General features: G+C 42.3%; 1 protein-coding gene across 1 annotated transcript; it reads right to left on the minus strand.

The window, feature by feature from the left end:
- Nucleotides 1-1049: 1049 nt before the first annotated feature.
- Nucleotides 1050-23533, minus strand: ZDHHC15 (zDHHC palmitoyltransferase 15). Its single transcript, XM_075720541.1, has 11 exons — nt 23407-23533; nt 19714-19740; nt 16262-16356; nt 14578-14698; nt 13666-13735; nt 13005-13037; nt 11799-11919; nt 10003-10135; nt 8608-8734; nt 7257-7366; nt 1050-1093 (listed from the first exon to the last, which is right to left on the minus strand). Exons 1-11 carry the CDS (start codon nt 23522-23524, stop codon nt 1050-1052), a joined length of 999 nt encoding a protein of 332 aa, XP_075576656.1. The 5' UTR covers nt 23525-23533.
- Nucleotides 23534-25125: the final 1592 nt, after the last annotated feature.

Here is a 25125-nt window from a genome sequence, read left to right on the forward strand (position 1 = left end):
AGAAGCCCATTTATAAAAATCTCGAGTTGCCCTATTCGTGTGCAGAACTAGGCAGTGGATTACAGTGCTTTGCCGCACAATGCAGAGTTATTCAACACCCACAGCAAACAGAGGAGTAAATTCTGACTACTCCACCTCCTGCAAGTGGCACAGCAGAGGACGCTCCCTGAATGTGGGTCAATTACACGCTGCTGTGAAAATGTTTCACGGAGACCAAAGAGGACACAGCCTGCAGCTTACTGCAGCAGTACGCGTGCAGGACACCTCCCCACTGTTAGGGAAGTCAGAACAGATTACAGACCAGTGAACATTCTGGTAGCAGCATTTTCCACAAACTGTATCATCTGTGGTTGTACCCAAGTTTCTCCAGGGTGAAAAAAACCCTAGATAAGCAAGTAATGGCTGACATGGGCATTTACAAGTTGCTTCCATTTATTCCTAACTGCAACTTGGCTGTTCTCAACTTCAGTTTCTTTCAAGACTGTATCTGCACCCTCCCACACCTTTCACAAATCACTGAACAGACTTTCACTCTTGTAATTGTACAAGTTAGTGGCAAGAGTTGTTCCTGCCACATTTACCAGAGAAGCTGCAGGGTTTTTATCCTCCCCTCCAAACAGTGCTTTTGGCTATCGCAATGACTGTGTCAACATCCAGCCCAGGGCTACTGAAGAGCCACTGTTTTCTTTTAGGTTCTCTTAAACAACATATTTCTGGACAAGATGGAGAAATATTGGTGAAATACTACCATGCACAGATGCATCACCACAATGGTGAGAGGGTCTCTGTCCTTCGGCGGGCTCAGAGGCCTCGATGGCGTGCCACTACTGCAGCTGCGCCACTCCAAAGCCGGCATGAAGGTCTGCGCTCCACCGCCTTTGGCATGTCAGATGGCTCTGCCCAAGCACCGCGGGGTGTGCCACGGTTAAAAGTCAAAGCCTGTCCAACATTACATACCAATTTCCCTGCGGAGCGGCTGTTTTGAAGGTAACGAAGAGAGAAATACTGACCTTTCTGAACAAGCTTTATACTGCTGCATTTTCAAACTGCTATGTCTCCCTTTCTATGGCAAGGGATGAAGCTTCACCAGAATCTACAGAATGAAAAAAACCAAAGTAGTTAGAGGTAAGTAAATCTGTTTTTCTCACTGAGAATATATTTTTCACGAAGTGTGGGAGTGTGTTTTTAAGAATCATTCCAAATAAAAATAGACAACCACTTGTCAGAGTTAACTGAACAGCAGTTTTCGGACTGAGGTTACTCTGTTATCAGCTTTATCTATTTTATAACTGTGTCACAAGCATTACAGCCAGAAAGACAAATAAAGATCTTTCTGTTCTAATGGAACATTTCAGGCCTTTCTGGTTAGAAAATTATACTGGTTTACTTCTATTGCATAAGATGGAATCTGAAAACCTTAAGCTTAGAGCACTTCATTTGCTGATGCCTTACAATAAAGAAAAGCAGTGGTGAGAAAACAAGGAAGAGTAAAACATCATTTGTGCCTACAATGCAGTCTCCTAAAACCCTTCTGGCAGATGGGAGTGAGGGCACCAGAGCTTAACAAACCAGGAAATCCTCTTCTCCAAATACTGTTGGGTTGGTACAGCTGTGGTAGAAATACTTGGCAATACATTTCATGCACTCATGGTAAGGTTATTCCTAAGCATTTTCACTTGCAAAATAAAAACGACATTTTTCTATGAAGAGACACAGTTTCAGCCCAAATCTTGGAAAACTGAAAGCTGTGGAGGTCAGACTTAAGCCATATATAAGCAGCACAGAAATTTCTACTTTAAACCTATGCAGAGAGGTTGAGGCAGTTGGGCTCATTTCATCTGATGAAGAGGAAGCTCGAGGTCAATCTAACAGCAGTCTACAGCTACGTGGAGACTGTTTAAAATGACAACTGGCCTGAAAGCAGCTCATACCTCTTATTCAACGGAAACAGCATCCTGCTGATCGTAAGCAACAACAGCATTTTCCTCTACTGCAGAACTGTATTATTACAGTAACTAAAACCCAAGAAACTCAAAGCAATTTATATGCATAAATCTATCTTCATAACCTGCCTGAGAGATGGGAAGGTCATCATGCTGTATTTCTCCCCACCTGCAAAACATCATTAAATGAAACACACTGTCCTATTAAAAAAAAAAAAAAAAAAATCTGTGGCAACTCTAGGAATAAGATCCAATTCCCAAATTCATACTTCTAGAGTTGTTCCCATGCCTGCCAAAAACAGGATTTCAAAATTGTATTGCTCTGCAGACATCTTATACTGATCTCGCACTGTTCAGTTTTAAAATCCAGAGCTTGTTGTAAGACATGATGGTCAAAATGCAAGAACGGCATCAAGAACTGTCAAAAATCAGTTTGCCACAGGACTTTCTTTAATTTTCTCCAAGTAGATTTTTCTCTGTGAAGGTAAAGAAAGAAAAACAAGGAAACACATCCCCCTTACCACTCGATACATACACAATAAATTTGCCTAGGCTTCTTGTTTCCTTATTATGTATAAAAGGAATCAGTGCTATTTCCATTATCAGGTTATTTTCATATTTATTAGCACAGACATCTATTTTACCATGCAAAATCTAATCCATTTATTCAGATGGGAAGTTCCAGAGAACAGCCCTTTATTCTGCACACCTTTAGGAAAGCATACGATCTGAATGTCAAAGGGAACTGATAAAAGGACACATATGACCTGCTGGCCCTGGGACATTAGTCTCACTGGAATTTCACTACCAACCTTTTATGGAGTATCTTTTTTCATCTAATTGATTTAGCAGCTGCAGGTCCGATCCACGTACAAAACCATATTGGTTTTACTAAATATATTTACCAATTAATTTAGTCAAACTGACGCAGATTCCTACACAGGTATGCCTCCGTCGTTTCAAAACTGATTATAAGGCAGGCATTGATGCAGGGTTTAGCACTGCTTTAACTTCATCTTTTTCTGTTGGACACAATGTAACCATTTATGTAATGCCTAAAACCCAGAGATGCAAACCTAGCCTTTTGTCCCAGTTTACTGAATTGGCCAATACACTGCTGTACTGTCTGAACAATCTCTGTTCACTTCTGACATGTAAGTAGCTTTTTAAATTTCTCGATGGACAGGAATTCAATCCCTACAGTCACAACAGATGACTTCTCAAGGGACTGCTATGCCAAATTAGCTGGTATCTCAGGACATGAACTTCCTTTAATTAGCTTCCTACTAATTTGAATTTAAATTCAAATCACATGCCTTCAGACACCTGAAGCTTCCTCACACCAACACAGATATCGACTTCCACCTATTATTCAGGATACGCTCGTTTCTGCTGGAAAGATGTTACTTAGTACAGATGACAAATTTTTGAAGACAAGAACAATTTGGGAAAGATTTGATTCCTACTGCAGCCTTTTGTACAAGTTTAAATGAAACACATGATTAAATTAACAAATCTAAGAGAGTCTAAGAGATGAGATGTTGCTATAAATGTACGGAAATGGCTGTCCTGTCCTAGGCTCCACAAGACGAAGAGCGCAAGCATTCACAGTACTGACACCCCCACGACCAACACGTCAAACACATTCTAGATGAGTTCTTTGAAAAAACTGATAACCTTATAAGCTGCCAGCATGTGATTCGGGCTAGCTCTCTGGCTAGACAGATTAAACAGATGCCTATGAATAAGAGATGAGCATTAATAAATCTGAAAAAAATTCAAATTACCATGAATTTGGAAGCAAGTGTTTTCAGTCTCTGGCTAAGAAATGAAACAAAAGGTTCCCCACCACATTCTTCTCCCTACATGAAACAATAAAAGCCTTAGCAAGGCCAGGATTAACAAAAAAAAAAAATTCCAACTGGGGAGGGCACATTTAAACATCCATATCGCAGAAAAAAGGACAACCCTGTGGATAAGATGATTGAGAAGATGGCCTGTACACTCCTGGGACCTAGACAAAGCTACCTCATCTCCTTGCTTTCAGTCCTCTCCTCATGAATCTCCCACTCCCCTTCATGCTCATCTCCCCCAAAATCCACGAGAGTTGATTTTGCCATTGTGGGGGCTTAAAAATGCCCTGCTTTATGCAGACACAGAATAATCAGGGTGGAAACAAAAGACTGCAATAATGCAGTTAGGCACAATAACATTACACAAAGAAACATTTGGTCAAGCTCCTCCTTTTTTCATTATTTCTGTGGTGTTTCTCTCTCTTCTGCGTGAGCCTGGAGTGAGGGACTCGACTGATGAGGAGAGCCCTTGTTACTCCTGCTACATAATGCAAGTGCACGAGCAATTACAGGTGAAGCTCCAGGAGGCGAGAGACCCCACTTAAATACAAGAGGGCAGTTGTTATTCTCATCTTGGTGCAGCTGGCAGTGCCATCTCCTAAGACTGCAGGATTGAAAAATCTGAACTTTCATGTTCCCTCAACTCCAGCTTTGCCTAACGTCCAGGTAACAGGAAAAAGTACAAACCCGGTACCTTTGCTTATACAACTCCCTCTCCCCCAACATCTTTTATATTAATCAAAATGATACACAGACATTTGTTATCTGTGCTAGCAGAATAGTATGTCAAGAGCTTAGAGAAAAACGCTCCACGAGATGGATTTATGCTGTATCACAAAACTCGTTACTCAAAAATATTTTACATGTATTATACGGTTGGACTCGATGATCTTAAAGGTCTTTTCCAATCTGAATGATTCTGTGATGACTGAATCAATCATGACCCTACCTGGTGGTCATGGACAGCCACAGAACTTGTAGAGTGCCCGATTCAGGCAACCCTGCCCTGCTTTTTGATGAAAGCTCTGTGCACCCCTCTGCTCACGAAACTGGATCAGCAGCAGAGCTGAAAGCTGCATTAGAAGGGTCAGCTGCTCGCAGTCCTGCAGCACCGGCCACAGAAGCATCTATCCTCACCTCCCAACCACACACACTCCCCCCCAGTCTCCATGTGGAATTTCATCTTGCAAAATTCAGGTGTTCAGACGGAGAGCTGAGAGGAGGATTTGCCTGTTTGTAAGAAAAATAAAGGGAAGTGGATTCCCCCCCCCCGCCCCCGTTTGCTCTAGCAGCTGAATTCCAGTTCCACATCACTGATTTGTAGACATAAAAAGGACCCAATCTCCTTAGCTAGGGCGTTCTTTTATTTGCAGTTCCCACCTTCACCTCACAGCCACTGCAAAAAAATTACAACTTCTCCAATCACGGATCAAGATCCACATACTAACAGCTAGCCATCTCCTCACAGCGTGTGTTCAGCCTGTTTTTTCACGTTTGTCTATAGCTTTGTATAGGCTCAGTTTGGCTTTTACATTACAGTAAGAGGTTCTAATTTTACCAATAATACAGTTCTACAGCTTCTTGGAATAAAACTGCAAACTATTTTTTCACCGAGAAGGACGAATTCCAATTTCAGTTGGAAGGGACCTACAACGATCATCTAGTTCAAGTACCTGTAAATGTCATTTATTTTATAAGCACTGTAAATTGTGGGACTTCATATAAGCTACAGATTCCAATTCTGGGGTCTGATCTGGCCAAAAATCATCTCACTGTCAAATGTTTTCGTACTTAAGAATTAATTTTTTATTCAGAGAACTTATACTTTGTAAAAGTGGGAAGATGTTATGACTCATTCCTAAAGGAGTTATTTTAAGCATCATAAACAATACACAGAGATGCCATATTTTGGTATTTTTAAAGCCAATTTGTGTTACCTTATAACTGCCAAAATGTAAACAACAAACCAGGAAGAACAGGTAGTTTTCTAACACACAAATACGAACTAATTAAAGCAGTTCATCTGAAGAAAGGCTGAAATGAGCCTCTTCAGTCCTGACAAAATCCTGGAGAGTATATCTTCCCAGCAGTATGTGAAGCGTGCCTTGGAAAAAACCCAGACTGTTTATTTTGCAGTGGAATAGCTTGAACAAACAGCTGCAGGTAAGACCTAACCAGAGACCGAACAGCAAATACTGTGCTGTTAGGATTAAAGAGCTCATTACACAGTACGTTGCACACGTATAAAAAATGTTCGCATGGAAAGTTTCTCTTACCCCCTTTAAGCAAGACTATGGTCTTCCTCACAGGTTCCCAAACATATGTTATGCACATATGACTAAAACGTGTACCCTGAAAGGGAACGTTATCAGGAAAGCTTCTGAAAACTACTCTGAAGCAATAAAGAGCGTGACTATGGAAATCACATCTCTGAACAATAAGGCAGCGATATTTGGTTCTCCAAGTATACTCACTTGATCCACTAATTATAGTAATTGAGAATTAATTAACACTTTCCCCATTTCTTAAAAGGAAAAGAAGAGTGAGATTATCATAATTCTTTTAAAGGGAACCTGTGGATGAAAGGAAGACAACATGAGCCCATGCTTAACTTACTGACATGGTAGCCAGGGTCTCTGACATGGACCCTGATATTCTGATACATACTGTATTCTCCAAAGACCAAAGCTTGGAAGTAAATATGCAAGGAAAAAAAAAAAAAATCAAGTTCAAAAAGAAAAATGTAACAGTAAAGAATTATTAAACTAATTTTGGCTCCATCTAACAAAAATCATCAAAGACTGGATATACTTATAAAGTCTTTTTCTAATCAGACATCCATAGCATAAAAGGTACATTTACATCTCAGGAACTGCTCAAATCTATTGTACAAACACACCAGTTCACCTAGAACTGCTCTCAGCACATCTGTTTCTTCTATGGAGATTAGTGTATAGCTAGGCAAGCATCAAAACCAAATGAACTTCTTTACTCTTGCAATAAAGGTGAACAAACAAAGTATGAATCAGCTTCCTAAATGTATCACTGCATTCAGGTGTTTGCATGCATGTTTTCAAACTCTCAGAGGATAAATGCACTTTAAAAAAAAAAAAAAAACACAAACAACTTAAGTCTTTTCATTTTTACAGGCACAACTTTGTCTCCAGTAACTGTGCTGCATGCAGCATCATTTACATATAAATACACTCAATTTGTGGAAATTTCAATTTCTCTCTGCAACTTGTAACCACCTCTCGGTTCGTTTACTTGCAAGTAGAAAGCTACTGAAGAAACCCCCCCAGTTGAGTCCAAAGTAGGGCTTATTTTTCATCTGTGTTCATTAGTCATCAGAGCTGCCCAGTGACTTAGCCAACAATTTTTTTATTTGATTAGCTCTTATAATTCATCCATTAGTCACTGTAGGTCAAGACACAACTAATTTCCTTTAGCGTTACCTTACCGTGAGGCTCTTCATCTATTCCATCATCTTCCCACTGCTCTTCATTTGCTAGGAGGGGATTCTGAGCTTCACACAAAGCCCTCATGGGGAAAAAATGGCCATCGCCCTGGCTGCATGGGAAAAGGCAGAGAAAGACACTGTAAAAAGCAGCAAGAGACTCTGAAGGATGACAATTTCTACATGTTTTATCTGCAAAGTTTTTTGTTGCCTGTATTTCCAATGTTTACTTAAAATAATTTTTAAGTTTTGAAAAATAGTTAGATGTTACTGAAAGACAAATAAAAGACCCACTTTCCTATGACCTAAACCTGCACACAAAATGGGGGAAAAAAAAACCCCCAAACCATTCTGCAAAGATCTAAAGTTAGAATCATAGAATCGTTTAGGTTGGAAAAGACCTCCAAGATCATCCAGTCTAACCATTAACCTACACTAGCAAGTCCACACTAAACCAATCAAGGGTAGAAAGTTGCAAAAGCTTTTTTTGTTTTACTACTGTCCGAACAGAAATGTGTACCTGGATATCAAACAAGAGTTTGAGAGTTCGTTCAAATTCATGTAATGTAAACTAACAAAGTTAAAAACTAGATGTTCTAGCTTGTTCTGCACCATACTGTATTCCCTAACATCCAGCAGCATAGACACAGGAACTGTAAACTAGCTGAAGGGCCTTTTTCCTCTGATGATTTATCTTTATGCAAGGAAAATAACCCGAGCGTTCAACCTGCGATGACTATACATGCTGGTAATGCGCCTCTGACTAGCGCTTCAACGCCGCCTTTCATTAACAGAAAGGCTTTCTGTGCTCATCTTTTCCCTTTAACTATACTTAAGAGTGGAAAACAGACAGCAGTGGGGTGCAACCGGGCCTCGGACTTACACAGTGCTGCTTTAAAAAGTTGTGAAATGCTGTGCCAGGAAGTTATTTTAAATTGTGCCCAATTACTAAAGGAATTAAATTCCAGTGTACTTTACTACTGGTCTATCAAGTGCCGAAAAGACATTTTCCCCTACGTTAAGAAACATAAACTCTGTTTCAGGCAGAGGAGCCTGACGGATGAAGAAAATGGCATCTTTGACGGGAACACCCATCCACACACATGCCACAGGAGTCCAGGAAGAGTCCAAACGCACTGTACAGCGCGTTTAGCCCTCAAAACTTTGCCCTTCCAGGCTTCTGGTGAACAGAATTAACATGGATGACGTTTGCTGGTGCATTTGCAATGATGCTCGGTAGCAGTCAGCCAAGCCACACAGTAACAGGCGTAACACACGAGGCTGCAGCAGACATTTAAGTCAGTCCCTTCAGTTAATTGTACCAGCTTTTAGCACTGACTTGATTATTACTTACCTAGAGGCAATAGGTAGTAACCAGAGCTTTTTTTCTTCTCCAAACACTTGCTGAAGATTCTTTACAAAGCCAAGATTGAATCCATTTTTATCTGGGCCATTTTGAAACACTGGAGCCGAGAAAGCCTCTACACACAGATGCAATTTCAGTGAAAAAAATGAAAATCAATGCCAAATACTCTGAAACAGGATTGTGCATGTTGTAGCCATCTAAAGACAATACGATTTAACAGATTATGAACTAGCATTACAGACACAAAGCTTGAAAACATTAGTTTTTTCACTTTGCACGCCTGTAAAGACTTCCAAACTGAAGGTAGGAATTTGGTCTTGCAACTGAACCCTATGGAACAGTCAAACCAAACTACAAACGCTTTGTTTCATCTAGAGAACAGAGTTGAAAGGCCTTTGCGTGAGACTTGTTGAAATTCAGTGGGTAGAAATTTCTAAGTAAAAAATCTGCAGAATTAAGTAGGTTGGTCTTTACAGATTATACAATAATAACTTTAACTAGTCTTAGCTTTTCAGAGAGTACTGTAATTCTCAATACTATAAGCTCCCCACAATGCATATTTCAGAAGTGGCACTGGAGACTTAAATTGCCTCATTCATTAATTATATAATGAACAAGCATTAGGAACAAACATATGCAAATAGACCCTCCGTTACGGCGAGACATAAAAGTAAGAAAAGAGAGGGGAGGAGAACCTAGAGTGCACTAGAAACAATTTTATCTACCTTCTAAGCTGCTGCAGAGGTCTGATGCTTTGGGATAGATGAGCTTCAGTGCCGCATGAAATGAGTTTTAAAGTTAGTAACTATACAAAATCTGAGTATTTGCTCAAACTCTTCATAGTGTGTGTTTTGTTATCAAACTTTACCCAAAAAGCTTTAATAATTGAACAACATTTATCTGAGGAAAGACAAAGAAATCACTCGACAAAATCATACTGTTTCAGATTTTCGTTTCATTGGTTTTACAGTCATAACTTCTTTGCCTTTGTCAATGAAGACGGACACTGTTTTTCCCAACCTTACTAAGCTGTTTTAGGATGCGCTCCAGCTTATGAACATAAAGAACCATTATTCCTGAAAAGCTGCACTCATTTCACAGCAAATGGAGTTATACATATGCATAACATTTTTATAATTGGACTTTTACGCTTTAAGGCTCTCGTTTCCCTAACAAAGCTTTTGTCACACCAGCTAATAAATGCAGCTCATTTGAAGTGACAAATTTCTGCAGCATTGTGCCAAGATCTTAAAATCTTCCTCCCCTCATAAGCCAGCAGGAAAGTATAGGAGTAGAACACAAAGGGGGGGGGGATGCTTTTTTTTTTGGTCTTACAGCGCTTTTGGTGTGTCTTACTTAAGAAGTAAGACATAAGAGACTTACCTAAAGTAGATCTGTTTCTACTAACAAGCCAACAATGGTAGCCAAACAGAAACATAAGGCTTACGAAGAACATGACCGCCACAAAGAGAAGGAAAAGGACATGAAATTTGGAACGTCCATTGGTCAGTTCACCCTGAAAAGAAAAATAACACAGAACAAGTGATAGGAACAAATAAAAGCTGGAAACTCTTTGTTCCCAGAGAGAAGAAAGATATCCTCTACAACTCCCATTTGGAGTTCTTAAACTTGTATACACAAAAGTCACACCTTACTAGAAAAAGCAAGAAGAGACAAAGAAATAATCTGGTTCATTTCCCCTCCTGTCACCAAAGCAGAGTGAGGGTTTGCTACTAATTTTTTTTATGTACCAGAGCCAGGACAATCACAGCTTCCCACCTGGGCACAAGAAAAATGCCCTATGCCCACAGGGAAACAAGCACGCACAAGCTCTTGAAGCCCTGTTTATCTTCTGCTGAGTTTCCTGTCTGTATATTGAAATTCTGCACCTCCTACAATATAAGGCATGCCAAGAAAACCTGGCCTCCATAGCTATAGCAATCAGATAGCGTTACAACTGAGCATAGAGGGTTTGAAAGACTTTAAAAGCCAAGCAGGATCTTATAAGCAGAAGAAACGCTTCTTTCCTTCTATAGTAGGAGAGTCAAGTGCCAGAGATCCTCATAAGCACACGTCTACAGATAGGCTGCGGGGACCTCAAAGTAAAAAAATTATTTCTCAGCCTTTGCACATCCCATATATGCAGCCACAGAGCTCAAGTCTCGGTGCCTTTCTTAGCCTAAGAAACAATTCCTGCTAGTGTCCCGTGAGCATCTCCAGAGGCGTTTTATGTGAGGCATTCGCCATTAAAAAACCAGACATTTAATAAATGACTGCACAGCAAAGTTCAGTTACTGCAGCACAGTCCTCGCGAGTTAGCAGCAGAGGGGACACAAAACAACTGGAGACAAAGGCCAGTCCCTTACTGGAACTGTCAGCTGGCATTGCTTGCATGTGAAGGATAATCGATAACTGAGTAATAAAGCATACCTTACTTCAGTCAACTTTTAAATGGAGAAAGGAGTCATATGGGGATTAGAGAATGAACAAGGGGGTTTGACCTTTTTTTTCTTTTCAGTAAATATGTACAGAGCAGTGCCAGGATGTTGCGCTTTGATACCAGAGGAGAGAAGGGAGCAGATTCTCTTCAAGAAATGAAGATTCTGGAAACCATCAGTTCCAGTAAACGGCAGGGGAGCAACCCCGGGATCTGCACGCTGTGCCTTCCCTTATTTGCTCGCGCTCTCTAAGTGCAAGGGACCGCATCCTTAAGACACCAATACAGCGCACGTTGGAACAAAAGATGCCCGGGCAGTTCAGGTAGCAACACAAAAGAAAACCACCCACAACTCATGGTTTCCTGTAATATGACTGAAATGCACAGGAGGTATTCTTGCAACCACTTTAAAAGCATCAAATGTTGACAGCTAAGGATTTCTACTTAGAAGACAATTATTTCCATAATCAGTAGATGTTTGGGGTTTTTTTTTTTAAGTACAGAGATACGGCCAGACAACAGCAGCTGTATTTAGAGTTGGGAAGATGAACCACATTTCCGTCCAAGAGCCCAGCCTAACTCCAGCGGTGTTTATCCCTCTGTAACACCTCTAATTTCAGTGAATGAGTCATGATAGACCCTAATGTGTACTGAAAAGGCACCAGAACAAAAAAGTAACAAGAGTGACTAAGCCCCACCAGACTCAGAGTATATGAAAAAGTAACCAGATTTCACAACTTACTGTCCAATACTTAATGAAATACTTGAAGACTGTTGCAGCAATATACAAGCAATACAACAAAGAATAGGCTAAGAACAGTAGAAAGAATTTGTAGTTAGAAAATCCAATGCAGTTATTCACCCTAGAGAACAAAAGCAAAGTTGAAATCAGGATATGGACAGCACACGGTTGTAACACAATGAATACTACAAATTTTTTTTTGCTTTCTTAAGCCTCTTGATTACACAACACAATTTTCTCAATAAATAGCTCCCCTTAGTGGTCAAAATGAAATATAATGAAAATCTCTGCTTTTCACTTGAAGATTCCTTGCTAAGCCACGTAAAAGGACTGTTCGTGTTTTTGGAATCTGTTTTAAAGTTGGTACCACTGGAAAATTTGGCTCTCATTACTCAATGCCTGTTCCTTGTCTGCAAAGGGAATCACACCTGGGATTTCTGTGTTACTTTATTCATTTGCAAAAGTCAGGAGCCAGATTCACCACTGCTTGTTCGTTTACATAAAAAGGCCAAGTAAACCCAAATTTGACTGTAATTCTCCATGCACAGGACAACTCTAAAAAGGAACAAGGGAATGCAGAGAAAACAGTAAGTGTTTGCCTCAAAACTCAGGTTTGAAAAATCCTTTACAACTGAGGAACACCAGGGAGGTTCAGGCGGGGAAATGGTGGTGTTGCTTCTGATTTCTGAAATCTTCCATTTTAAAAAAAGGAGTTTTAAACATTTAGTGGCAGCAATTCTCAAAAAGTGTAAAGCTTAATTCATCCGTGCATCATTCTACACAAACTGCCTCTGACCATGCACAGGTGGCAGGCATCACTGCAGAAACAATCTGCGTGTAAATATTATTATTATTGAAAGCAACCACCAACTGCATGCTGAAACGATTATGTACCCCAAATTAAAGGCTTAGTTGAAGTCCCTTTAAAATTTGAATCATAGTCAAAGAGCGAAGTAGCACTTGGGTTTTAAATTATGTTGCTTAACAGCTTTTTTACACATAGGTTATGGAACAAACGTGAATGATCTGTCTTGCAAAATATCGAACATTTCAGGCAACTGTACAGTGTCATCCTTTTATAAATTTCCCAACATAAAGAGATGCATGGTCTAAACTGAGAGAGGCATACAGACACTATTCTGTGGAAGAAATGTATTTAAACAACCTCTCCTTTCAGAAAATTACAACCCAGTATCTAGGACATACCATGGACAGTGATGATCCATTTTTAGCACACATCTGGAAAAGGACAAAAAAGAAAAATGGAAGATTTTTAGTTGGTACTTAATTACCAACTGCAGATCAATAGCAAAAGACACTTTTTTGGGGTGAGATTTCTACATGACACAAACTCAAGATGATACTGTCTCTTTGAATTTTTTAAGGGAGGTGTCATTTTAAGATGGAACACTTGTTCCTTTTTCAAGATCAACCAGTGACCTTGCTACTCTGCAAGATAAAAAGAAATTAAAACAATTTCTGCCCTAGAGGGATTAAAACTTTTGCAAAACACCACAGGTAAAGGCCTGGAATATTAAAAAAAAACAAAACTGTAAAAAACAAAAATCAAAATCATACTTTATTTTAACCTGCCTAGGTTAACCAGTTAATTTTCAGCAGATGGCATGCTTTCGAGCAGCTTAATGCTGATACACTTGTAGGTGTGGGAAGCGCAAACACTTGAGGGCCACAAATAGCAGAAAGGCAAATGCCAATGCTGTCAGACACGGACATACACCGGTGACTGCCGCTGGGACAGAGGTACTTGGGTGCCTTTACGTGTAAAAAGACACGTGAAGGACCAGCCCATTTACATAACTTTGTGGTGATCGCATTCACTTCAGCGCAAAACAATCCAGTAACTTACATAGCGCAAACAGAACAATGGTGACAGCGATCAGGTTTGATTAGCTGGCATCTGTCACAGAATCGAACACCTGAAAGGAAAGACACATTAATACCAAGTAACAGAAGAGGGTTCTTTTTTCACATTAGTTAATATTCTGCTCATTTCCTAACCATTGATATTCTTTCCTCTAGCCCTTCAAAAGATGAGTGCGTTTGCAGCTGACTTTTGCCGCCAGGTCATAATCAGATAAGCAACGCTCAGAATTCTTCTGGAGACTTGCAGATGCGGGGAACAATCCTCACTGCAAAGCATACAACCAGCTGAAAAGCCATAAAACAAAATTGTACGCTTATCTCTGGCTTCCACATTTACTCAGACTTTACATACCTTCCATTTTGATCATTGCCTATATAGCAGTTCTTTACTTGAGAATTCTTTGGCTTGTCCGACAGAAATGAACACGTCAGAGCCTCCAGTATGAACCCGGATTTCTTTTAAGCTTTGGAAGGAGTGCAGCATGCATTTAATCACAGAACAAGGTGCAATAATCTGTTTGCAGAACTATGTCCTGCATGTCTAAGCTAGGCGCCATTTTAAGCAAAAACAACTCCAGAGTTTGTCATTCTATCACGAAACGCAGACAACAGCAGTAGGCTTTTGCACCGTAAACGCAAAGGGCAACGTACTGCTTCTCAAAGGCAGCACCTGGTACTCCTCTGAAGATGAATGGAAGCGTTCAAGGCTTTTTTGCTTTCCCAAACATAAAACCTGAGAGAAAAGGCATTACAATTATTTGCACAAGAGTTACTCGGCGCACGCAGCGGCACTAGGAACGCCCCGTTGGGCGGCAGCATCGCCTGGATTGCCAGCCTGTGCTACCTTAGCGTGCTTGAGTAGATTTAGAGAAACAGAGCGCTCTGCTTGGCTGACCTCCGTTCCCCGTTCTCGTGTACACCGGCAACTTCCTTGCGATTTCGGCGAGGATTTGCCTCTGCACCTCCGGCCTTTCTTCATTTTCATAGCGTTCTTTGTCAGCATAGGACATGTGGTACTAGAAGCAGAAGTCACGAGAGGAGCAGTTACCCATGGGTAGCAGACATAATATTTCAAATACAGGCAAGTTTGGAAACATTTTTACCTCCCGCTCCTCTGAATGAGATTAATCTGACGTGAAAATGTGTTTGTTAAGAAGACAAAGAGGGCTAGGAAGTGCTGGGCAGCCAGAATACTATGCAATTCGTCAATAAGAAACACAAAAATTAAATTAAGGATCACAAACCAACATACTCTAGAATTGCTACTACTGCTGCCTTAGATTACTATTTTACACGAAGAACATTACTAACCACGATAAGGACACTTTGAGCACTTCCCCCGTGAGCAAGAACCTGTCCCCAGCCACAGTTTTGTATTTCTAAAACTGGGATTAGTTGTTATTTATAAATTTACATTCTTGTAATTAGGAACTGATTACAGTCATGTATATTTGGAATGCCACACAAACATTGTCCTCCTTCTATTGCTCCAAACATAGTGTTTTATGAGTATTTCATAAAGAGGTAAAACAAAACTTAAAAAAAAATTCCACCAATCTGAGCAACATGAAAAAGTAAATATTTGGTAGAAAAAGAATTCAAACAAATGCCTGCCTCTGACTGTCTTGTGCTCAAACCACTAAATCATACTCTTGTCCTAAAATAAGCCACCTGCGTTAAGAAAACAATATGAAATCCTTAAGTATTATTCATGAAACAATTTACTTTTGTCACAGCGAAGCCCCGTTTCTCTTTACCATAGGATGTTGTTACATTTATCTTTCATGATGCTGCTGACCAGGGAAGTACAAGGACTGGAGCTACGTGTATACCTAGCCCAAATTAAAAGCCATACGCTGTGCACATAGCCACAGTCCTCACCTCACAGACATGCGACGTCAGAATCTCGGCATGCTTAGAAGGAAAATGATTCTTCTATCCCTCCCTATCACAAGAAAGAGTCTGACAAATGAAGCCAACTTCACCACCACCAGGAGACCTACTCCAGCTGTAAAGGGCTCCCAGCAGAGCAGGCAATGGTGGACTTTGGTGGGACACTGAACGTTCACGTATGCACCACGAGAGTCTGGCTCAGGAGATGAAGAAAACCCACTACCGTTACAAATGTGCCTGTTCCCACCTGCACTGCAATGTCTTCCATGAGTGAAAACCAAAACTGAAGGTCCTTATTCAGGAGACTCCAGTAAGGCTGGTTAAAGAAGGTCCTCAGGATTTGGCTTGCAACTTGTTAAATGCTTAGAGATCAATGACACTATAAATATGTAAGTTAATAATCACCAATCCTATTATTCTCAACATGAAAAACCCTGTCGGCTCCTGGAAAATCTGAAAAGGCAGCTTCAAAAGTTAACACCATCCCTGATTTAAATCATGCTCCTTGGGGAGTTAAAGGATTCTCAGACCGGTAAATTACTCGGTTTTTATGGACAACTCTAGGTCACTTTCCATCTCTTTAGGAAATCCCACCAGTTGTCCAGATCTAGATTGAAGGACTTTTGAGTTCTCTTTAGCATCCCTGCTTTCATTCTGCAATGAACAGAAAGTGCTCGGACTCTTACCTTTTTGCCTGGCTGCACTGGGAGAGTAAAAATAGACTTCCAATATGTCCACACAAAGAGCACAAAGAGAATATGGAATATTGTAAGATAGGCCACTAAAAAAAACAAAAACAAAAAACAGAAGCAGAACAATGACTTCTTAAGCAAAAGTTTAATTTATGATGGGCATAATTCCAATCTTTCACAACAATGACAAAAAAATAAAGGTAAAAAGAGAGATTTACAGTACCAACCAGTACTACAATACAGCTAAACCTTACGGTCTATGGGTCAGTAGAATTTCAGAGAGCTTCCCCTCTGCACCTGACCCGATTCCGTGGGTGAGGAAGAACAGAGCTATAAGAGACTTCACCCACACGGCAGGTGACAGCCCTGTATCACCAGGAATGACAGGATTCCTGTCTCTTCTCCATATCCTAGGCACAGGCAAAGCAGAACTGGCTGGTGCTGAGCAGCATAAAAGTTAATACTGCAATACTCCAGCATCTCCAAATTTTGGGTTTGGCTGCTACTAAATGCACTTAGAATCACAGTACCATATTATCCACTGTCATACTGTCCATACGGTCCCATACTGTCTGCTCGTGTAATGTCTTCTTCACCACTTGTGAGAGCTGAGAGAAGTAACGTGCTCTAGCAGAACTTTACATCACCAGAAAAAAAAATCAAATCTCTTATTAAACATCTTTCAGATTTGCCACAGCTGATACAGTAAAACAAATCAGGAAAACATCCCTCAAATTGAGCAAAACAGGTCTTGTGATTACTGAGAAAGAATTGTAATCCACTAGACACAACATTATCACATGAAATCCAGCATGCGTCAGAGCAATCTTATTTCAATATGCAAACTTAATTTCAAAGCCTTTGGGCACAGGCAGGCAGAAAGCCAAAGAACAGCTCTCCTTCAGCTACAGAAACTATTTGATTGTTCTTTCTTTAATACTCGACTCACTAAGACATTATCAAACAGTTACATGACAGTTTAATTTAAACACACCATTTAATCATCATCATAACCTCATTTTCCCCGTCCCATTTAAGCTCCAAATTCTAGAAACTAAGATTAAAGTAACTACTACTAGTGGGAAGAGAAGTCTAAAATCCAAACACTTCCTAACTTCTCGGGCAAGGCTGACTGTGTGAAAATGTAATTGGTAAAAAGGTCAAAAACAGCTTGGAGACTTTCTAATGAGATGGCAAATGATCTGATACGCCTCACAAGAATGCGATGGATTGTGTGAATGATCTGTGAATTGATGATAATTCGTTATTACACTCTTAAGTTTGTTTGAGATGTTATCCTTATACTACATGCAGGTGGAGCTCAGTCGTTTTTAAATTAATATGTAAGGAGATAAATCTTGCAACAGGTTTAATTTTGTTGATAAAGCAATACAGCAGCATGTTAGAGGAAGCTGACCTGGAGATGCACTAACAGATTACCTACCTAATAACCTTCTTCTGCTGAATAATCATTAATATCATGCTTTCTATAGTTTCTCTGTAACAGTTTCAAATATTAGGACAGCTCTGTAGTGGAAAGACAATTTACCTGATGAAGCAATCTGGAGGATTTTTAAAGTGTCAGCTGGCATTGTTCTTCATGGAACAATTTGCCAGCTGAAAACTGCTACACCTACTTCTATCCTTCAGAACCCTGGAAGAAGAAATGAAGGCAAGAGGCCATCCATCTTAGCCAAATGCCTCCAAAGCACCTCCAAGAAAGAAGAAGAGGGCTACTAAAATGGCCACTAACCCCTTATTCTTAGAACATGACTGTGTCCTCCAACAAGGCACCAGTGGAAACAGTCTCATCAACTGATCCTGCTGCTCTGCCGAACCTGTTCAGCGACCTCCCGATACTGCGGCTGGGGCCACAGAACGGCATCTGTCAGCCTGCACAACCAAATGAATCTGAGAAGTGTTCCAGCCAAATCATAATGAGAGAGAAACCTTTATTCTAACTCATCTGTGGTAGTAACTGAAAGTTACTGTGTTATCGCTCAATGTATGGGGATGGAACGCACCCTCAGTAAGTGTGCAGATGACACCAAGTTGGGTGGGAGTGTCGATCTGCTGGAGGGTAGGATGGCCCTGCAGAGGGACCTGGACAGGCTGGACCGATGGGCCGAGGCCAGCTGTATGAGGTTTAACAAGGCCAAGTGCTGGGTCCTACACTTCGGTCACAACAACCCCATGCAATGCTACAGGCTTGGGGAAGAGTGGCTGGAAAGCTGCCTGGCGGAAAAGGACCTGGGGGTGTTGGTAGACAGCCGGCTGAACATGAGCCAGCAGTGTGCCCAGGTGGCCAAGAAGGCCAACAGCATCCTGGCCTGTATCAGGAATGCTGTGGCCAGCAGGAGCAGGGAGGTGATTGTGCCCCTGTACTCGGCGCTGGTGAGGCCGCACCTGGAATGCTGTGTCCAGTTTTGGGCCCCTCAATACAAGAAAGACATTGAGGGGCTGGAGCGTGTCCAGAGAAGGGCAATGGAGCTGGGGAAGGGTCTGGAGCACAGGGCTGGTGGGGAGCGGCTGAGGGAGCTGGGATTGTTTAGCCTGGAGAAGAGGAGGCTGAGGGGAGACCTCATCGCTCTCTACAACTACCTGACAGGAGGGTGTAGTGAGGGGGGTGTTGGTCTCTCCTCCTACGTAGTTAGCGATAGGACGAGAGGACATGGGCTCAAGCTGCGCCAGGGGAGGTTTAGGTTGGAAATTAGGAAACATTTCTTCACGGAAAGAGTAGTCAAGCATTGGAACAGGCTGCCCAGAGAGGTGGTGGAGTCACCGTCCCTGGAAGTGTTCAAAAAACGGGCAGAGGTGGCACTTTGGGACATGGTTTAGTCTAGTCTACCCTTGATTGGTTTAGTGTGGACTTGGTAGTGTAGGTTAATGGTTGGACTGGATGATCTTAAAGGTCTTTTCCAACCTAAACGATTCTACGGTTCTATGGTTGGTGGTCAGCAGAACCAAGCAAAAAATCTTTTGCAAAACCCTTCCTACCAAAAACATTAGAAAAAGCTTTCACTGAAAGATCAAATAAAACAGTGGAAAAAAAGCAGGTGGGCCACAGAACAGAACTAGTCTTTTCTGTTTATCTTCTAAAATCAGCTCTGAAAAGGTAAAACAGAAGGGGAAAAAAGGTGTATTGGTGTATACAGCTAGATGTACATAGTTTTGTTCTGAAATAGTAAAAGGGATCAAAGCCTTTTCACGTTCTTCTGCTTATTCTGTGACTAAACAGGGGCATTTCCCAATACAGCCAAAAGTTACAGCATGTCTAACACCACATACTGTATACTTCATGAATGTGTAATTACAGGAAGGAAATACTGAAAGAGTAAGTAAGTTTAAAAAAAATTGATGGCAAGTATTTTTGGTATTTTAGCTAGAACATTTATGAATCTTTTACACAAGGACTGAATGTCAAATAGTAAATTCAATGCACATACCTTTTTCCACAGGGTTGCTCAGAGTCACTGAAAAAGAAAAAAAAAAGGTATGTCTACAGAGCAAACAGGATTCCCAGAAAAGTTTGTGACAAATAACATTTCTGCTTGAAACACCGTCATTTTAGGAAAAGAAGTTCAAATTCCACAGATAAAAAGAGAGCCCACAGTTTAGCATCAAATCAAAAGCCCCCGTAACAATTCCTTGTTTACTCACGCAAATCACACCCACAACAAGATGTTCAGTAACTGCTACTTATGCTCTATTTTCCCTTTGTTATAAAATATATTTTGTATGTTTGAACATCAGAAATATGACAAAAATAATCCACTGGTGACAGTGATGTGAGAAGATTACCAGGGCTCCTCTAGCAACTGTCAAGCAGCATCTCTGCGCACGTACTTATAAGCGTGTACTTGCAGCCTGCCTTCTCCTGGTCTCTAGGTGGTCTTGATCCTCCACAGTAAGCCACGCCCCAATGCATTTCTGCATCAGCATAAATAAAAAATTACAAATTGTCTCGGCTTCAGCCTAGTCAGCAACAAAGGATACACTGTAATGCCTCAATTATTTTTCCACTTCCTGCTAGCAGAGTTTTTACAGCCCCTCACTTTACCATAATGGTAGGAACAGTCCCTACTAACAGAACCACTTAGAGCAACCAGCAAAGGATACCTTGCTCAGTGTCTACTTCCACCGATTATTTTAAAATCAATCCATTATTTTAAAAGCCGTCATCCAAGTTTAACAGAAAAGATGGAGCCATCTTTCTTTAACTGAAAACAGAGCAGTTCTGCGATATCTTGAGAGAATTCTGCTTGGAAGACAAAGACTGTTCATGGGATGGAAGCCCCTTATATTGAGTCCACAGCCTTGAATCTAATGGTTGTAACTGAAATGCGTTGCTCCTTGCAGGAACAGAGGAATGAAAGGAAACTAGCGGCCACAGCTCATCTCCCAGAGGCACAGTAATCGTACAAAAGTAAGATCATATTGTTGGAAAACTCAAAGATTTGAGAGATTGCACATACCAGCGGTGACCCCTTCCATAACTCTGTTAAATTGTACAGAAAAAGAAGCGATAGAGGGATTGGAGCCTTTCACTTCTAGCCTACAGCCAGCGCCTGAGGAGAGACTCTACTCTTCAAGACTCACTCTATCATCTTACTTGAATAACAAACTTGGAAAACATAAATCAGAGTAGGAACCAAGAGGTCTTGCTTTTACTAATGAAAGTAGCTTTTCTTAAAACCATGCTAAAAACCAATTTTGATCTGCGAGCTCTATGATACACAACAATGTAAATGAAAAAAGAGACCAAATATTTGCTGCATCTCTGCGCACTCAATTTCAGATGAGCACGACTGTTAGGAAAGCTTTAGTTTTTCCTTTGGTTTGCTGAAAATCAGACTATGACGAGTACATCAGCTTTTCACAAATGCTGCTTGGTTCCCTCCTGAAGTACACGTCGTACTTGCAGCACGGCCTTTCTAAGGATTTTACTTGAGAAAAGAGCAAACTCCTAAATAAAGATTATAGAAAAGGTTTTAATCGCAGGACACTGGGTCACTGTTCTCATTGTGGCAGCAACCACCAACCAGACATGAAATCAAGGCCTCCTCTGGAGTATGACTCGCTGGCCATCCCAGTCATGGAAAGTTTAAAACCCAGTATCATGAGCTACCTCCAGGACATCACCCCCACGCTACTTTCAATCCTCAGCAGTCTGCACAACTAGAGATGACAATCAAGAATCCAAACAGAGCATCTACTATTTACATGCTTGCAACAGCTGAAATAGCAATTCACAATGGAAACCTGAAAAAAAAAAAAAAGAGAAGCCAACATATAAAGCCTTGCTATGTTAGAAATCTGGACAAGAGATAACATCCTGAGAGCTGGTCTTCAAGTAACTGCATGTGCCAACAGTTAATGTTCAAATCCTAAAAGAACTAATTTAGTCATTTCAACTTCTGTATAGCTAACCTCCTCCACACACAAATAAAATGCACGAGGGAGAAAGGTGGGGCAAAAAAACAGACGGGTGTGGGCAAAGGAGTGATTTTAAGCTGTGATTCTAGGCAGTGAGATAAGCTCTGCCAGCTTAACCAGCATTTGCAGAATAACACAGGCCCAATCCAAACCCCATTTAAATCAGCAGGGTCTTTTCTAACAGCTGCACTGAGACTTGGAATTAACCAGTGTTAAGTATGACTGAATTTGCACAGCATGGCAAACAAAGCTTATTTCAAAAGACTGACAATGTTTCAGGAAAACACTCTAGAATTTGTCACATGGTCTAACTGACAGTTACATGTGCCTTGGAGATTCACATTCTATGTGAATTGTTGAAGGAAACAGCCCACAAGCTCAGAGATGGAATAAAATGTCATGAAGTATTTGGGGGTTTTGCCTAGCTGCCAATTAAAACACATCAAAGAAGCTGCCTTTCATTTTAGTCCCCATCGAGAAAAAACAATAGGTCTTACTGCACTGGCAACCCTAACAAAAATCTGATTTAAATTTGCTGTGCAGCACCAGAAGGCAGCTCTTTTCACAGAAACGTCTCAAACTACTGTTCTGAGAACTCTGGCTTCCTTTATCTGGCTTACCCTGTCCTGAAGGGAAAGAGCCACATGCTCCTCCTCACGATTTCAAAAGTCCTTCAAGCTACCAGCTTTCCTCTCCACCTGACCTAGCAATCCTTTCCTCTAGTAACAGGATTTTGCACACATGCTAAGCCAGAACATAACAAACACAAGAAAGCTTGCAACTTACTATACAGTTAAATTGCTACATTAAACTATACAATTACTAGCCAGTACCAAATACTTCCTTTCTAAAATTTAGTGTTTTCCATGCTACCATAACAGGTTACTTGACTCATGAACGTGATTTAATGTAACCTATCTTCTTCCTTTTCAGAATATAAAAAAAATGACCACAACACAGGGCATATACTGATTTTTGTTACTGCTTAAACCAGAAACCGCATCTGAACGTTATCCCACGGCGCCGATACGGACCTTCACTGTGGGTATAAATCTCCCCGTCTTCACAAACGCCACCTCCCCGGCTGACATGAGGACATACATGAGAGACTCGTGACTAAGTAAAAGAACCCACAGCACCTCGCCAGCCCAGCCAGGATACAAATTTGATGGAAAACCAGGACAGCGCACTGTGAAAGCGCCCCTAATTAACCCCATCCTGGGCTTGGCTCGTACTGAAGCGTTTCTGCACATGCACCTGGCCCCGTTTGGGTGCGCCTGCTGCACCCAGGGCGATTAGGCCCTGTGGGAACACTCGCCAGCTGAAAGCCCTGCTCGGGTTTGCAGCCCCGACGGGCTCCGACGCCAGCGGCACCCCAGCCAGCCGGCCCAGCAACGCCTCTTCCTCCGGCACAGGCAGCGAGGGGGAGGAAGAGGAGAAGGGAAAGAAGAATTCGTCCCAGCTGCGGGGAAGCACGGGGGGCTGCGCCCGCATCCCCCGGCCAAAGGCGACTCCTGCCTCGGGCACCCTTACGGAGCGGCACCGGGAGGGGAGCGCAGCGCAGCCCCCAGGGAGGGCGGGCTCCGGCGGGGACCCCCGGCCCGCGGAGCCCCCGAGCCCCGCCGGTGCTGAGGCGCGGCCCGGGGGCGGGACAGGGCCCCGCTCCCCCCCGACACCGCCCCCCGCCCGCCCGCGGCGCTCACCCAGGCACAGCTCGCAGACGTAGGCGTAGTAGGACCAGAGGACGACGAGGGCGATGATGAGGACGGGCAGCCAGGCGAAGGCCCGCTGGCAGCACCGCAGCCCCCGCGACAGGGCCATCACCGCTCGCCTCAGCCCGGCCGCATCGGGCATCGACTGCGCGGGGCTGAGCGGCGGCGGGGGGGGGGAGGCGCGCGCGGCGCTCGGAGCTCGGCTGAGCCGCCTGGCGGGCAGCGGCGGGGCGGGGCTGGGCGCGGCGCTGCGGCGCCCCCTGGCGGCGCGGGCGGCCACCGCGGACGGGACGGCTGGAGGCTGCGCTCGGCAGGCCCGGTGGGGCGGGCGCAGGCCGCGGTGCCTCCTTAGCTTGCCCTAATTTAAGTTCACGTGCGGTGGTCAGACTCCCGTGCCCGTCCCTGGCACAGCTGTCCTTGCCTCTGCCAGAAACACCCCGCGGAGAGCCCACGTTAGCTTTTCCTGCCATGGTCGCATCCCTGTGGCAGTTCACGCGTCCGATGTACTCGCGTGTCTTTCCTCTGCGCTCGCTCTGGCTGACGAATCTCTCTTCTGAAAGCTCTTTTGACTGGTAATCGTGCAATTCTGTACTTCGTTCTATCGAGCTTATCCGGTTTTCTTGCAGGACGATCTCTCCTCTGCGCCGACACCACCGGCTTCGTGCTGCTCTCGCATTTCCTAAGCGCAAACCGCGGTTACTCGTGAATGTACGTGGGAAGAGCAGATTCAAGACAACCTGTGGAATAGAACGAGTATCCCCTCCAACGTCCTGGTAACATGGAATTCCATGTCAAAAAAAAGAAGAAAAAAAAAAGAAAAAGACCAGCCCACCCCACTCCCCCAGTCTGCTCCACAACCCCCTTTGAATTCCTGTAGGAATCCCCCTCATTTCCACATCCAGTAACATCTTTTGAGTTAAGGCTTCAGTTAATTAAATTCACTGTATTGCCTCTGTTAAGGAAATTAATTTTCTCATCAAGAGAGCAATTTATCTAACAGAATGTACTTCTGATAAAACCCTGGTGTAATTTACCACACTTCCAGTCACCTCTTTGTTCATCAGGTTTCTTCCTCAGAATTTGTTCTAAAACTTTCCTTGTTGCTGGTGTCAAACTTGCAGGCTGTCCTGCCTCTAGCAACTTTTCTCTCTTTTTGAGTATAGGTACCGCATTTGCCCTTTTCCTGCCCAAATCCCTGAATTTACACATCACCTACAAATCCTTAAACCACACTCGTAATTCCATATTTAGTTCTTTTGATATTTTAAGACGGAAATAACCTACAACCTCCGATTTTCTCAAAAAATTTGTTCAGTAATGAGGTGACAGCTGTCTTAACCTCTTCTCTAACCCTGCTCACAGTCTATACGGTCACTGTTCTCCTCTCCCTCAGGCTCTTAAGCTCTTTCTTTAATACAAAACCTGAACTCTTTGGCACTTGTTTTAATTTTCTGTGTGTGGTCCAGCCTAACCAAGCTTTTGGTCAGTCCCTGCTGTAGCAAAAGTGCTTTGCAGATACCGTAACATATGTTGGCCTGAGCTGCCTGTAACCCTAAACACGAAATCTCAGACATCTGACTTACCTGAGTTTTATATGTATATACATATATATATATGTATATATATGTATAGTCGGTGGAAAGAGAAGTGCCCCCTTCCGCAGCATTCAGGGAGGGGATTCAGGACACGTATACTCGATGTTTGGAGGAT

The sequence above is a fragment of the Pelecanus crispus genome, chromosome 13, assembly GCF_030463565.1.
Source record: "Pelecanus crispus isolate bPelCri1 chromosome 13, bPelCri1.pri, whole genome shotgun sequence".
Classification (NCBI taxonomy): Eukaryota; Metazoa; Chordata; class Aves; order Pelecaniformes; family Pelecanidae; genus Pelecanus; species Pelecanus crispus.